At 46.2% G+C, this 15,670-nt stretch overlaps 1 protein-coding gene across 6 annotated transcripts in view; it reads left to right on the top strand.

The window, feature by feature from the left end:
- Tshz1 (teashirt zinc finger family member 1) overlaps positions 1 to 7,875 on the top strand; it is a 76,082-nt gene extending 68,207 nt beyond the window's left edge. For 3 of the 6 annotated variants that reach the window (NM_001364993.1, NM_001364994.1, NM_001081300.2), the window contains exon 2: positions 3,261 to 7,875. In NM_001364993.1, coding sequence (NP_001351922.1) covers positions 4,013 to 6,475 — 2,463 coding nt within the window. In that variant the 5' untranslated portion in view covers positions 3,261 to 4,012 and the 3' untranslated portion in view covers positions 6,476 to 7,875. The remainder of the gene's footprint in view (positions 1 to 3,260) is intronic. The other 3 variants (XM_030250275.1, XM_030250273.1, XM_030250274.1) reach the window with 1 other exon arrangement.
- The last annotated feature ends 7,795 nt before the right edge of the window (positions 7,876 to 15,670 follow it).

The raw sequence follows: 15,670 nt of genomic DNA, 5'->3' as shown, positions 1-15,670 counted from the left end.
TGGTGGCCAGAGAATGGCCGTTAGGGTTGAGAGCCCTGTGCTTTGTGGTTCTGTTCCATGTCCCCATGACACGGTCTGCTGTGCTAGCATTGTGGAATTGCTTGTGATTTACATGTCAGCTCAGTCTAGGGGCCACAGCATGAAGGCTAGTTCATTGGGTAGGAAGAAGGTGGCGTCCCTGTGTCTACACTTCTGCTGGGACAAGGGGGACATCAGACATGTAGGATGACATAGGAAGAGGCTACGGATACCAGACACCTATAGTCTGGACCTGAACCACTATCCATCCATAACTATCCATCCATACCCTTTACATGTTCTCCAGCCAGGACAGCTCAACCCAGCTTCCTGTAAGGGAATGGGCTTTATCAGTGGGCCTCATGGCATCCCTGATCTGGATCGCTTAAACACTTAGCTCATGTGAGCAAAATGAAAATGTGTGTGTCTGCCGGTCATCCTAGAATGTTGCGAGCCTTCCATTTTCTAGGAGGGCTGTAGACTAATCTGTAGACTGCCCAGCACACGGTGCCCGTGGAGAGAGCCCTAGGCCTCACACCGTGGATCGTTTCTCACACTAGTGGTATAGCATTAGCAGAACTGTACTTCCTGGTTCACTAGTGGAACAGGGACCCAGACCTGTATGCCAGACCGCTTTGGGATTTACATAGAGGTGAGCTGAGGCTGGAGGTAGAAAGGCAGTGGGCACATGTGTTCTGCAGGGCCTAAGAGGTCTTCATGTGGCAGATTCAATGTTCTCTCATTGTGTGCGCATATATATGTGTGTGCTTCTGTATACGGGGTAATCATCCATGTGTGATCTTACACACATGTGCTTGCATATGCATGTTGGTCATATATAGGTTCATAATATGGCACGATCATGTAAGTCCTATGGCATGTGTGCTTGTAAATGTAGATGACTGTGAATGGAATGCCAGATATGAGCAGGAGTGATCATGCATGTGCTGTCATGCATTCTCATATGTACAGGAATGATGGTGTTGTTCTATTGTGTTTAACTTACACGTTTGGATGGCTTGCGTCTGCTCTCAGGTGTGTGATTGCATGCACAGGGTGACCATGCATGCATTTGTAATGCTTGTATTCATACAGTGGAGTGGTTATGCATGTACTCTCATCATATGTGTGCTCATATATATATGAAGTATGTGTGCTGTCATGCATGAGCTTACACATACTATGTGATTGTGCATACACTGTCATGTGTGCATACATATGTGTATGTATGTATGTGTGTATGTGTATATATAGAGGTCATTCATGGTCTGTGAGTGCCTGCCCTGATGCCTGGAGCCTTTCATTTGCAGGTGCGGAAGCTTCCTGGTCCTTCACCCACCCTGGCGTCCTCCCCTGAGGCACAGAGCTATTCTTTGTCTCTCCTGTCATCCCTCTCTGAAAATGCCTGTGCTCTTTGCCACACTCCCTTAGGATCCGGCTCTGATAATGTGATAATGAATGATCATGTTTAATGAGACGCCCCTCTCAGGTCACGCCAGTGCATTTTAATAGGGGCTTGCTGGAGAATACTTCAACCTCAAATTTCCTTCTTTCTCATGAAACACCAGGTCACCTAGTTTTTCTGTCAGAGAAAGGGGGGGGGAGTAGGGGGAGGGAGAGAGAGAGAAAGAGATAGAAGCACATTGCTCAAATAAGTTTAAGAGGTAGTCAAAAAAATATGTCAGTACCAAGATATGTCACACATCAAAGCATTTAAAATGACCCGAGGTAAGAATCAAGGCTTTCCCTGGCACCTACGTGTCCTTCAGCCTGCACTTCTGCAGGCAGCTGTGGGCCAGCCTGTGGCATACGCTGTTACTGCCTTCATAATTAAAAACTATTAAGATGAAGTTCCCACAACATGGAAGTGACCATCGCAGCCATTTCTAAAGGCTTTATTCAGTGGCACCCAGAACATTCCTGTCGCTGGGCTACCATCCCCACTTCCTAACTCTAGGTCGTTTCTCAGCTCACAAAACTGCAACTGTAGCCAGAGACATCACTTTCCCATTGCCCCAATCCCACTCTGTCTGTGAACCTGACTGCTGTACAGACCTCACAGAAGGGCCCAAGACAGTATCTGCTCTGTGTAACTAGTCCATTCTCCTCACGGCAGGATCCTCACGGCTCACCCATGCCTTTGTGGGGTCAGAGGTCAGCGTTTTCCTCTCTAGTGCTAGATGATGCTCTGTGGCATGGATGACCACATCTGTCTGTGTGATGGATGCTCGCTCGCCTTGTTTCTTCCTTTAGCTGTGGTGTGTGGTGCTGCTTTGGGTATTGGTGTATGGCAATGGCCTTGGCCATCCCTGAGCAGCAACATAGATAACAGTGGGTTTTGTCTCAGCAGCAGACTCATGATGTGATAAGCATTTGTGTTTAGTGAAAACCGTCTATCTCTATCTCTATCTATCTATCTATCTATCTATCTATCTATCTATCTATCTATACACACACACATATATATATACACATATATATGTGTATACACACACACACACACACACACACACACACACACATATATATATATATATGTATATATATATATATTACTGCTTCCCATGAAGGACTATTTTTACTTATGGAAACCATAGAATATTAACCGGGAAAATACATTGGTCTAAAGAGACAGCTGCATTCCTCCCAATTTCATCAAATGTGCCATATAGAAATCAAAGAGGGCTGGCAGGTCCCATGAGGCATAGCATGTGGGATTCCTTCCTGTTCCCCACAGCCTCTAACCATAGCGATATCTTTAAGATGGCGTGGTGTATATCTGTAACACTAACATGGGGGGGGGGGTGGAGGGAAGAGGATCGAGAGTTCAAAGCCAGCCTGGGCTACTTGAGACTGTAGGAAAGAAGGAAGAGAGGGAAGGAGAAAGAGAAGAAGGGAGGGAGGAAGGAAGGGAGGGAGGGAGGGAGGGAGAGAAAGGAGTTGGGGAAGCAAGAGGGAGGGAGAGAAAGAAGGAGAGAAGAGGGAGAGCCAAGTTAGAAAGGCTCTGTGTACAGAGAGAGACTTCTGTGCTGAGTGGGCATGCTGTGTGGGGACAGCCTCAGTGTGGCTTATTCCTGCTTGCCCATGTCCAGTGGGCAGGCACATGGAGTTGAAGTTGAGGTGGCCTTGTAAGCTGGGAGCCTGGCTGAAAAACATCTTTTTAAAGATCACCTAACTGCTGGGGAGGCTGCGTCCTTGAGCATGATCGACTCCTCTGACTGTGGGTCATTTTTCTCTCGTAGCTTACGTTCCCGAGGAAGAACTGAAGGCAGCCGAAATAGATGAGGAGCACGCGGAGGATGGTGGGCTGTCTCTGGACATTCAGGAGAGCGAATTTGCGTGCAATGAAGAGACAGAGATCAAAGAAGCCCAGAGCTATCAGAACTCCCCTGTCAGCACTGCCACCAATCAAGACGCTGGCTACGGATCGCCCTTCAGTGAGGGCAGTGACCAGCTGGCCCATTTCAAAAGCTCCTCCTCCAGAGAAGAGAAGGAGGAGTCGCAGTGTCCAGACAGTGTCTCCTACCCCCAGGACAGCTTGGCACAGATCAAAGCCGTGTATGCGAACTTATTCTCAGAGTCCTGCTGGTCTAGCCTAGCATTGGATTTAAAAAAGTCCAATTCTGCCACCAGCAACAACGATGCCAGCCAGAAGGAGAGTTCCACACCTACCCCCACGCCTCCTACTAGTACCGCCAGCACCGCCTGTACCACGGCCACCACGGCCATCACCAGCTGCAGCACCAGCACCAGCCATAGCAGCACCACCAGTAACAGCAGCAGCTCGGGGTATGACTGGCACCAGGCCGCCCTGGCCAAGACGCTGCAGCAGACGTCGTCCTACGGACTGCTGCCTGAGCCCAGCCTGTTCAGCACCGTGCAGCTCTACCGACAGAATAACAAGCTGTATGGCTCCGTGTTCACGGGGGCCAGCAAGTTCAGGTGCAAAGACTGCAGCGCGGCCTACGACACGCTGGTGGAACTGACGGTGCACATGAACGAGACAGGCCACTATCGAGATGACAACAGAGACAAGGACTCCGAGAAGACCAAGCGGTGGTCCAAGCCCAGGAAGCGTTCCCTGATGGAGATGGAGGGGAAGGAGGACGCCCAGAAGGTGCTGAAGTGTATGTACTGCGGACACTCCTTCGAGTCCTTGCAAGACCTCAGTGTCCACATGATCAAAACAAAGCATTACCAGAAAGTGCCTCTGAAGGAGCCCGTGCCAGCCATCACCAAACTGGTCCCTTCCACCAAGAAGCGAGCACTCCAGGACCTGGCATCCCCTTGTTCCCCAGAGCCCACGGGCGTGGCCACTGAGGTTGCACTGAGTGAGTCAGCCAAGGACCAGAAAACGGCCAACCCGTACGTGACTCCGAACAACCGTTACGGCTACCAGAATGGTGCTAGTTACACGTGGCAGTTCGAGGCCCGCAAAGCCCAGATACTCAAGTGCATGGAATGTGGCAGCTCCCATGATACCTTGCAGCAGCTCACAGCCCACATGATGGTCACTGGCCATTTCTTAAAGGTGACAACCTCTGCCTCCAAGAAAGGAAAGCAGCTGGTGTTGGACCCCGTGGTGGAGGAGAAGATCCAGTCCATCCCGTTGCCCCCGACCACTCACACCCGGCTGCCTGCCTCTAGCATCAAGAAGCAACCGGACTCTCCTGCGGGCTCTGTAGCCTCAGAAGAGAAGAAGGAACCTGAGAAGGAGAAGGAAAAGGAGAAAGCCCCACCGGCAGCTGGGGATGCAGAGAGAAAAATCAAAGAGGAGACTGAAGATGCCACTGAGAAGTTTGAGCCCACTGCCCTTTATCAGTACCTGCGTGAGGAAGACCTAGATGACAGCCCCAAGGGAGGAGTAGATATCCTAAAGTCACTCGAGAACACTGTGTCCACGGCCATCAGTAAAGCCCAGAATGGGGCACCCTCATGGGGTGGGTACCCCAGCATCCATGCAGCCTACCAGCTGCCAGGCACAGTGAAGCCACTGCAGTCTGCTGTGCAGAGCGTGCAAATACAGCCGTCTTACGCCAGCAGCGTGAAGTCACTGTCCTCCACAGAGCACAATGCCCTCCTACACTCCCCAGGGAGCCTCACCCCGCCACCCCATAAGAGCAATGTGTCTGCCATGGAGGAGTTAGTAGAGAAGGTCACGGGCAAGGTCAGCATCAAGAAGGAGGAGAGGCCTACTGAGAAGGAGAAGAGCTCCCCTGTCAAAGCCATCTCTCCTGTGGCAAAGGAGAATAAAGATCTTCCTAAGACAGAGGAGACCGGGAGCAAGCCACAGAAGAAGGGCTCGGATTCAGAAACTGGGAAGGCCAAAAAGGAGAGTACATTGGACGCTCACACCCCAAATGGTACAGAACCTCTTAAAGCCAAGGTCACCAATGGCTGCGGCCATCTGGGTATCATCACGGACCACTCGCCGGAGCCTTCTTTCATCAACCCTCTAAGCGCTCTGCAGTCCATCATGAACACCCACCTAGGAAAGGTGTCCAAGCCCGTGAGCCCCTCTCTGGATCCACTGGCGATGCTCTACAAGATCAGCAACAGCATGCTGGACAAGCCCGTCTACCCCACGACCCCTGCCAAGCAGGCTGATGCAATCGACCGCTACTACTATGAGAACAGCGACCAGCCCATTGATCTGACCAAGTCTAAGAACAAGCCACTGGTCTCGGGTGTGGCAGATGCTGTGTCCTCGCCTCTGCGGGAGAGCGCCCTCATGGATATCTCGGACATGGTGAAAAATCTCACAGGTCGTCTGACTCCCAAGTCCTCCACACCCTCCACGGTGTCAGAGAAGTCAGATGCAGATGGGAGCAGCTTTGAGGAGGCCCTGGACGAGCTGTCACCTGTTCACAAGAGAAAGGGGCGCCAGTCCAATTGGAACCCACAACACCTGCTCATCCTGCAGGCTCAGTTTGCCTCCAGCCTTCGAGAGACAGCAGAAGGGAAATACATCATGTCAGACCTGGGCCCTCAGGAGCGGGTGCACATCTCCAAGTTCACGGGCCTATCCATGACCACCATCAGTCACTGGCTGGCCAACGTGAAGTACCAGCTGCGGAGGACAGGGGGAACCAAGTTCCTTAAGAACCTCGACACAGGGCATCCTGTTTTCTTTTGTAATGATTGTGCCTCTCAGTTCAGAACTGCCTCCACGTACGTCAGTCACCTGGAGACGCACCTAGGCTTCAGCTTGAAGGACCTCTCCAAGCTGCCACTCAGTCAGATACAAGAGCAGCAGAGTGTCGTCTCCAAAGCCCTCACCAACAAGACTCTGGGCCCGCTGGGCTCCTCCGAGGAAGACCTGGGCTCCACATTCCAATGCAAGCTCTGCAACCGGACTTTTGCGAGCAAGCACGCAGTAAAACTGCACCTTAGTAAGACGCACGGCAAGTCGCCAGAGGACCACCTGATCTACGTGACAGAGCTGGAGAAGCAATAGTGTGCCGGTGTGCAGGTGGCTGCAGAGTACTGTACTCCCTCTCTTGCTGCACTAGGCCTGGCCTGGCCTGGACCTCGGAAATCAGTCTCTCCTTTGTTGCTGACCTGCCTATCTGGACTTGGTTTTTCTCACACATATTTTGTAGTTATATTTATATGCTCTTTGTCTGATCTGTGCATGTTATTTTTCTTTTCTTTTTTCTTTTTCTTTCCGTGAGTCAAAGTCTGACCTTTATTTTCAGCATCCGTTCTTGTTGTTAAGCTATCTTTTGTAGGAAATAGTGGGGGCACGCTTCGGAGACATTGTTTAGCAGTAAAGAAAAAGATACAAATAGCAGCGATAAAGAGACATCCTAAAATTACAAAGTTGCCATGACAATAAAGGTCACAGGACCTGGTAGTGTCAAGTTTAACCCTTTGAGGACTTTATCTCTGTGCCTTTCACTCAAAAATTAAAAAAAAAAAAGAAATTAAAAAAAAAAAGAAAGAAAAAAGGGGGGGAAAGGCGCTTAAATGCATTTCATTCAGATCAAAAGCTGTGTCAGACACAAAACTTATTTAATAATTAAAAAACGAGCTATTATATGCAGGACTGGTTTGTGACAAGACATGCATGCAGCGGTTGGAGACGGAAAGCTGTCTAGGACTCATGGGGTTAGGAAGCCACAACTTTATATGTTCAAAACAAAAACAATGAACACCCCAGTTGCCACTATGCCCAAACCCTCTGGATGCTGAAAAATGCCACTTTTGGCAAAAAAAAAAGTATGCAAGCTTATTATTTAAAAAAAAGTGTAAAAATGCTATTTCTTTTTTTTCCTGTAAAATACTGCAGTTTATAGTTATTTACAAATGTAAGCTTTGGTATCAGCTGACCTTTCTATAGCGTGATGCATTGGTAAATGAAAAAAAAAAACACAGAAAAAAAAAAACCAAAAAAAAAAAAGGGGGCAAATGTTGGATTCTTTCCTTGTAAACTGCCAGCATCAGCTTACACATGCCTGTATGTTACATATCATATCATTTTAATCGACCCAACTTTCTTTGTACCTTCTGGCTGTATGCTTTCTCTTTTAACTTTTTATATTGTCATTTTATATTAAATTTCTGTGTATATAATGTAAAACCACAATTTTTGGATAAAATTTAGTTCCTGCAGCTTGATTTAAATAGAGAAAAATTACCTGCCCTTGCATCTTCTCAGATGCATGTACTCAGAGGAACTATCAGACAAAAAAATAAATAAATGAAAAAAAAAAAACAGAGCAAGCAGTGCACTATTAATTATACATTTTGATGTCCTGTCATTAATATTGTACAGTCCGTTTTGGTTCACACAATTAAATCCACTGTTTTCTCAAATGTAAAATAAATCCACATGCAGTTCTTGATTTACAGAGATTGTCGTGGCTGTCATTACTTTCCCTTCGAAATGTTATTTCACCCACAAGAGGTATTGCTTATGCGACCAACCAACAACAGTTCTATTCAGACACATCATCCATGATGTGTGTGCTGCTGGCATGCTTCATTCAGATGAGAAGAATCGAAAGTTTAAAGGGGATAATGAACATGTTTACCTCCACTGGGTGTCGAGGATTCCCAGAGTTCAGTCCTTCCGTGGTGGCTGTTTGGTCCATTGATAGGCTGTACTAATTCTTTTAGAGGGTCCTTCCAGACTGTTAGAAATAGTTGCCTTCAGCTTCTTGTGTCCATCTGGGGACTTCCTGGCCAGGGAGCAGGCCAGGCCTCATGCAGCCTGGGCCCTGGGGATCTTGGACGTGTATGGCTGGCTTGTGAGTGTTTTGTTTACTGTCACCTGACAGTTTTTCCATTCAGTCACTGAGTGGAGTACTTGTTTTTGTCATTTCCAAGGCACATGAGGACTCCACCCCAAACAACCAGCACTGGTCCTGAGGTGTCATATCTCAGCTCCTAGATACCTGAACTGGTTACCATGGCCTATTTTCAGCAGCTAAGGACACCAAGACCCCTGATCTCGTCCCTCAAAACACTTAGTAACATAAGGGTTTTTGTTTGTTTTTTGTTTGACCATTTGCTTAAGTCTCTATAGAATTATGTCCTCAGAAAAGTAAGAACTCACACTGTGTTTAGAAATGCCTCTGCAGTTACAACGTTTTGATGACTCCCTGGCTTGCTCTAAAGGTGAGGGTCTGTCCTGTTTCTGCTAATGGCTGACGGAGGTGGCACAGGGCAGGCCTGGCCAGTCATGTTTGCATAAGGATGCTTGCTGAATTTTTCTAACTTTTTTTCATTGGTAAATAGCTGTTTCAGCCATTTAGACATACTACTGGGAGACTAGAAACATTGGGCTGAAGGTTGACACTGGAGCAGCAATCAGGCCTGTGGTGTGCAGGTGGAAATGGGATCCTTGCAAAACCATGTCTGGGTGATGAATGTGTTTTTTAAACTGCAGATCTGCAAACGTTTTGCCCCACGTAGGAAGAGCTGTGAAGCCACAGTTTAACGGGAGGTGAGAGTTCTGAGAAAAAGCCTGCTGAGGGCAGTCCCAGAGTCAAGGTCACTTGCAGCTTGAGTTCCCAGAGTCAAGGTCACTTGCAGCTTGAGTTCTCAGCACTCAAGTGGAGAGGTATAGAACTCCAGCTTTCTTAGTGTTCTTCTTTGTCATTCCTTGCCTCATTGGTACATTGTTACCATTCTAGTTTCCCAGTTGATGGGCAGATGTTTCCTCAACACTACAGAGACCCTGACCCCAGTTAAGGTTACTGAGTCCCTCTAGAGTAACAAGTCCTACTGTGTGCTCTGCATATGTGAACTCATCCCTTCCTTACAGTCCTATACCAGGTCCTGGACTGTCGGCCAGTCACAGCAAGGGGCAGTCATTTATCCATATCACTTGGCTTATGATGGACTGAAGTTGGACTTTGGACCACGGAGTACTTACTACAGTGGCCTTGCTTTGTATTCCCAGAGGACAAGCCCCCAGCGGGAACAAAGCTCTGATTTGACCCCCGGAAGAGGCCAGGGAGGTTTTCTTTTACAGGGTGATGAGAGAGAACCTAGCTCTAGACAATGGAGTGCTGAGGTTCAGTCTGAGTTAGTAGGCAGCTACCAAAAGAGACACCCTACCAAGCTTCCAGCCACCTCCATCTGTGGCTGCAGTAGGTCCCAAGCTTCAGTGACTTTATCTTCTGCTGGATCTGGAAATAAGTCAAAATGATGTCGGTTGTGAGTCTACAACTGGAGTTGCATAGAGGATGCCCGGTGAACCAGAACATCAGCCAGGATAGACAGAAACAAATCCAGGGCTACAGAGCAAGCTCAGCTGCGTGAGTGTTTGCCTTGTTAGCAGAGTCCCAGAGTTGGATCCCCAGAGCCAGGTTAGAGAAGTCAGGTGTGGTAAGCTTAGCTGTATACAGAGCAGGAGAAGAGGGAAGGCAGGTCCTCTGGGCTCACTGGTCCACCTGCCTAGCCTGATGCTGAGTTCCAGCCAGGGGGAAGACCCTGTCTTATAACGTGGATGTTGCAGAAGAATGGGGCCTGACCTCTGGTCCTCCACATGTACATACAGGTACCCACACAGGAGTATACATATATACACACGTAGAATAATCTGAGGGATAAATCAAAGGCTCACAGTTCAAAGACTTAATGTGTCTGCTGCTTTCACTGTGCTGGGGCAAACATCCACCATCTTTTATCTGGCCCAGGATACACGCTTCTGTGCACCATGAGACCCTGTCTCTCCCACCGTCTCCCTTAGTCCTGAGCAACGAATGGGCCCCAAGCGGTTGGAGGGCAGGTTGCCCGTACCCTTAGGCTGTAGAGGGAAGCAGGAACGACAGCAGGCAGCTACTCACTCAGTTCTTCTTGGGTCATGCTGGTGATTGTGCATTTAAAAATATATAATCGTGGTTTGCATTTTATTTGCAGTTTGACCATGAGGTTTAAGAACTCATTAAACACTTCCTGCCTTTGGAAGCGGGATGTTACAAATGTGAGCTGTTTCTCTCCATGTGGGTTGCAGTTATTTAGTCAGTATTTGAAGTGGGATCCAGCCTGTGAAATGATAGACAATAGTTTATATAGGAGAAACTAACATTTAGGTAGTGTGCAGAAAAAGGCGTGTTTAAACATTTCAAGATGTATGTCTCTAATGGCTGGGAGATATATAGGTAAAGCGCTTGTTGGAAAAGCATAAGGGCCACAGTAGCTCATCTCCAGAACCCATGTGAGAATGCCAGACATGTGGCCATGCCTGTGTAAACCCGGCCACTGGCCAGACACAGGCGGATCCCAGGGGCTCACTGTGCAGCCAGCCTCACCTAATCTATGAGTTCCAGGCCAAGGCGAGGCCACACCTGAAGGAGATGGATGGGATTTCTAAGGATGACACCCTTACTTATATACACATATTCATATACACATGAACACAGCACATGCGTGCACGCACACAAACACACACAGTTTATGCCTTTTCATTTCTGTAACTGAAAATCTTTAAAAAGCTGTTGAACTGGCCACTGTGGTACACATCTGGAATCCAGCCTGGAGGAGGCCAAAGCAGGTAGATGTCAGAGTCAGAGGCCAGCCTGGTCTACATAGCAAATTTGAGGTCAGAGTTACATGCAAAGACCCTGTCTCGTTTCTTTTTAAAAGTAAGCTCTCATTATCAGACAAATGCATATCTTAGCCAGTTCCAAGAAACCAGCACACACAAATAATGGTTTTGGGTATTTTTACTTAGGTAGAGATGTTTGTTGTTGTTATTTATTATAATTTCTTAGAAGACAGCAGATTCTATTGAATCTAATCATTGAACTAAACACACAAGAGACATGGGAGAGTAAAAAAAAAAAAGAGAGACATTAGAAATTAAGAGAACTTGTGATTTTACTTAACTTTGACGACAGTGATTCAAGTGACAGCTCACCACAGGAAGTGTGAACAACAAGAACACAAAGGGAAACAAAACCACCACCATTTGCAATTTAGAGACGATCGCTAACATTTTAGTGCTAGCATCTTTCCCCCAGTGTGTTTCCACAAAATAGAGGTCACACTGAACATAATTCCTTGTTTTTCTACCTCCACCGTTAATGGATTGATTCTTATCTTCCTGATTCTTTTAAATACTGATTATTTGATATCTTAGTGGGATATGAGGTAACACAAGCAAGTGCCTAATCGTTAAAAATTTTAAAAGCAACCCCTAGGCTCATTTTTAGACTTTCATTATTTCTCTTAATATTTTTGTAAATAGTTCTGGTCACCACCTTTAAGCCCAATACTTGGAATTGAGATTTCCCTCGCAGCGCAGTGAAACGTGTGGTCAGATCACCCACAGGCGAGCTCATGGATCTACTCCGAAGACAGCCTGTCCTGATCCACTCCGCTTTCTACACAGGGGAGGGTTTAAAACAGTATTTTGGGTATTTTCACTAATTGTCTAACAATGTTTTAATTGAGAGAACTTTTAGTATGTATTGCCTATTGAAGCTATCTAAAGGAAATGCATAAACACACGTGGCTTTAGGCATGTTTTCAGGTGAGTTATAACTTTACTTAAATTCAGGCAATTTGCTTTACAAACACTTCAATAATGAAGAGAAGAAGCATCCACCAATTACCTGGGACTGGGGCTAGCTTGTGGGCAACTGTCTTAATCTCAGGCACCCATTTCTATTTTACCATATCTCATTTGTTGGCAGAGTGCTAATCTAGCTTCCTCAAGCCCTGGGTTCCAACACCAGCCCTGTACAAACTGGGTGTGCTGGTATAGGTCTTCAACCCTAGCATATAGAAAGTACAGGCAAGATGGAAGTTTAAGGACATCCTCCATTACACAGTGAGGCAGGTGGCCTGGACAAGAAGATACTCTGTTTCAAATAAAACAATCAATCAAACAGAGCACAAAATAGCAACACTAACAATCATTTAAAAACAAAGCAAACAAAAACCCCAGTAAACTGGGCGTGGTGTAGGTTTATAACCCCAACTACATGGAAAACTGAAGCAAGACTGCAATTTTAAGACTTTGTAAGCTCTAGAGTGAGTTCAAGGGAAACTTAGTAAAATGCTATCTAAAAAATAAATAAATAAAAAGTGGGCTTGGATTTTAGTTCATTGGAAGAATACTTGACTAGCACATGTCAGACCCTAGGTTCAGTCCCTCCTACTAAAACACCAACAACCTACTCTGAACAACTCCAAATCAACCAAGAGAGTGCTTCTGGTCTACTTCCAAAAGCCCAACCTGCTCACAGGAAGTGAAGTTGAGAATCCTATGATTTACATGTAATTAATTTTTAACGTTAGCAAAACAAACAAACAAAAATCAGAATCAAATGGTAAACTGAGACAGACTACTTATGGTTGGCGCCATCAAATGCAGTTCTTTAACAGTCATTAGCAGGCATGGGTCTTCCTGCAAAACCTTGTTGGTTATTGTTTCCCAAAGTTGAATTACTTTCAGAGTTGAAGTTCAGGGGCACTGCTGAGGGCCTACCTTCATGACCAGGTGTTTCCTGACCAGGCCCCAGGAGCTCACTGCAAGGTGAGCAGGACCTGGGAGGCTCATCGGTTACAATCAGGAGGCTCCTAAGCACATACAGATGGATGCTTTCCCATAAAGAGCAGGAGATGTTTCGGGGCCAACCCCAAGTTTGTCACGTGACTGACTTGAACCATCACCTCAGTCATCCCAGCATGACTGACTGCAGCAGAGGATGATGGGACTTTACTTAGAATAAAGAGTAGAAGTGATTCCACACATCTGACCACATTTTGTTACATGGCTTCCTGCACATTTAAACAGAAGCTTTAAAAAACAGGGAGTTTCTGAGCCTGGGAAGAGGCACATCTTGAAGGTAGATTTAGCATGTATTGAAGTATGAACATTATAAGCATTAAATTATGACACATTATAAACAAAACCACCATCCCAAAACAGTTTTCTTTGAAAACTTGCTTGACCAAAATGTCCATTATTAGCAAAGGACTAGGGACAGGAATATTGGGAGCACCAGTTTCTAAATAGGTAAACAAGAAGGAAACCCAGTTCTGCATAAATAGAATGGCCAAATCCTGTTCTAGGGACTCCAACTCAGCCGGCTTTCCCAGTGGGCTGTCACAAAGTATCAAGCAGGCCCAGCAGGAAAACACTTTTTTTTTCATCAGTAAATTTTTCTCTTTTTAATACAATTGAACTCATTTTTCTTTTTTAGAGTGGTTTCTCAGGCTTTCACAGACTGGACATTAAGAGTTTTCTTTCCTCTTTAAAATACACCAAAAATATGTAGTGGACACTCTAGGACAGCAAAACCAAGGGGAGTTTTAAATCTGCTATCATCAGGATAGGTTAAAGCGATGCAGTGAGTACTCTTTGTATGTGTTTGTGTGCACTGGTACACACATGTACACGTGTATGCTCACCCTTGTGGAGGGTAGAGGTCAAGGTCAACTGTCTTTTTCTATTCCTTACTTTTCTCAAGACAAGGCATCTTAACCGAACCTGGAGTTCATCCGTTTGGCTTGGCTGAGTTCCAGCCATCTACACGTATCCACCTCTCAGTACTGAGATAACAGTTGGGTACCGCTGTGGGTACCAGGCATCTAAACTCAGGTCCTAATGTGTGTATGGCAGCCACTTTCCTGGCTTATCCATTTCTGCATCCCTCTAAGGGACAGCTTTCTTTATATGCTTCCTGTCGTCTACCCAATTTATACCGATTAACTATTAATAAATCACTAACATCAAACTTTAAATCTTAAATATTAAAATAGCAGATGTCAGATTCTGCAGTTATGTTCCAATCTGTTAACTAGAGAGAGACTAGTGCCACAACCCCCTGTATGTCATCTGTAAAATGCTTACTGATAACATAGACCTAGTTTTCACTTTCAAAGCAGTGGATTGTCCTCTTGGCTCTTTCCCTGAGCCTGCTCCGTGAGAGACATGGAGTTCACAGGTCATCAGTGTGAATCAGAGAGTCCACACATGTGCTCAAGCAGCTGTTACTGACTAGGACTGGAAGCCCTTGTGAGGTGGATTGGTGGGACAGGTGACCACCTCTCATGCTGTGTCTGGCGCATTGGTTGGGAACTTGTTCTTTTTTTCTGCCATTCTTTTACCAATGATTAGAAACTGGTGGCATTAAAATCTGAAGTAATTTTCAAGAGGAAGTCAGAATGAAAGGACTGTGTTCATATGACAGAGGGTTGGAAAAAATAATTAAAAAAAAACCCAAGGACATTTAAATAGTAGTTCTTCGCATAGTGAGGGCATATTCCCCTTTAGTTCTGGGTAGATGGTTGGAACCTGGCAGTAAATGACATCTTATTTGTTGTCATGGAAGCATTGTAATACCCTCCTCACAAAATCCTTCGAACAAAACAAAGAAGGCTGGCACAGGTGCAGTTTCCCAAATCTACGCTGCTCAAAGGAAAGCAATAGATGTATAAAAGAGATACCAAGCGACCTACCTCTTACTTTCCTTAAAATGTGCATCCATAAAAATGTCACCCCCCTCTGGTTTTGGGGGCACCTAGAGTTTTGAGTTCCACTGGACTGCTTTTAGCAGCTGTGTTGGAGAGTGGGGCCTGCCTGGAATACGGGAAGTGGGCTGTCTGCAAGCTGGGTTCGAAGTCCCCCCCCCCACCCTTGCTGAGGGTTTCCATGCTAGGAGAATGATCTCATTGCATTGTTTTGACATGAATAGATGCATGAACTTTTTAAAAAAAAGTCTTTTCGGTGTGAAATTGGCAATAAGCTTGCTTGATGCAATTCTGGCAGATACTAGTGGGATGTTCATTTCTTCATGTTTCTCCCCAAGGGCACAGCTGGCCTCTCCTAAGCTTAATGCATTAAAGACAAAGTAAACTATTTATCCTGGTGCAGTAAGAACTGTCCTTAAAGGCTGCACCATCTAGGGTGCTTTGGATTAGGAAAAGAAAATGCTCCTGCATTCTGGGGTTGGGGGCCAAGGGACGGATGCTGTAGAGAGCAAGTGCTTCATCAGCTGGCACCCCATGTGGGCCAAGTGTCTTCTGATGCCATGGTCAGCTCTTGCCATAGAAAGAGAGACACTGGCTCTGAATGTCAGATGGATTACTTGCTCTCTACAGCACCTGCCCCTCCTCCTCAACCCCAGAATGCAGAAGTGTTTCATTTTCCTAATCCAAGGCACCCTAGATGGTGCAGCCTTTAAAGACA

Source organism: Mus musculus, chromosome 18 (genome assembly GCF_000001635.26).
Source record: "Mus musculus strain C57BL/6J chromosome 18, GRCm38.p6 C57BL/6J".
Classification (NCBI taxonomy): Eukaryota; Metazoa; Chordata; class Mammalia; order Rodentia; family Muridae; genus Mus; species Mus musculus.
This window is presented reverse-complemented; position numbering and strand designations above follow the sequence as displayed.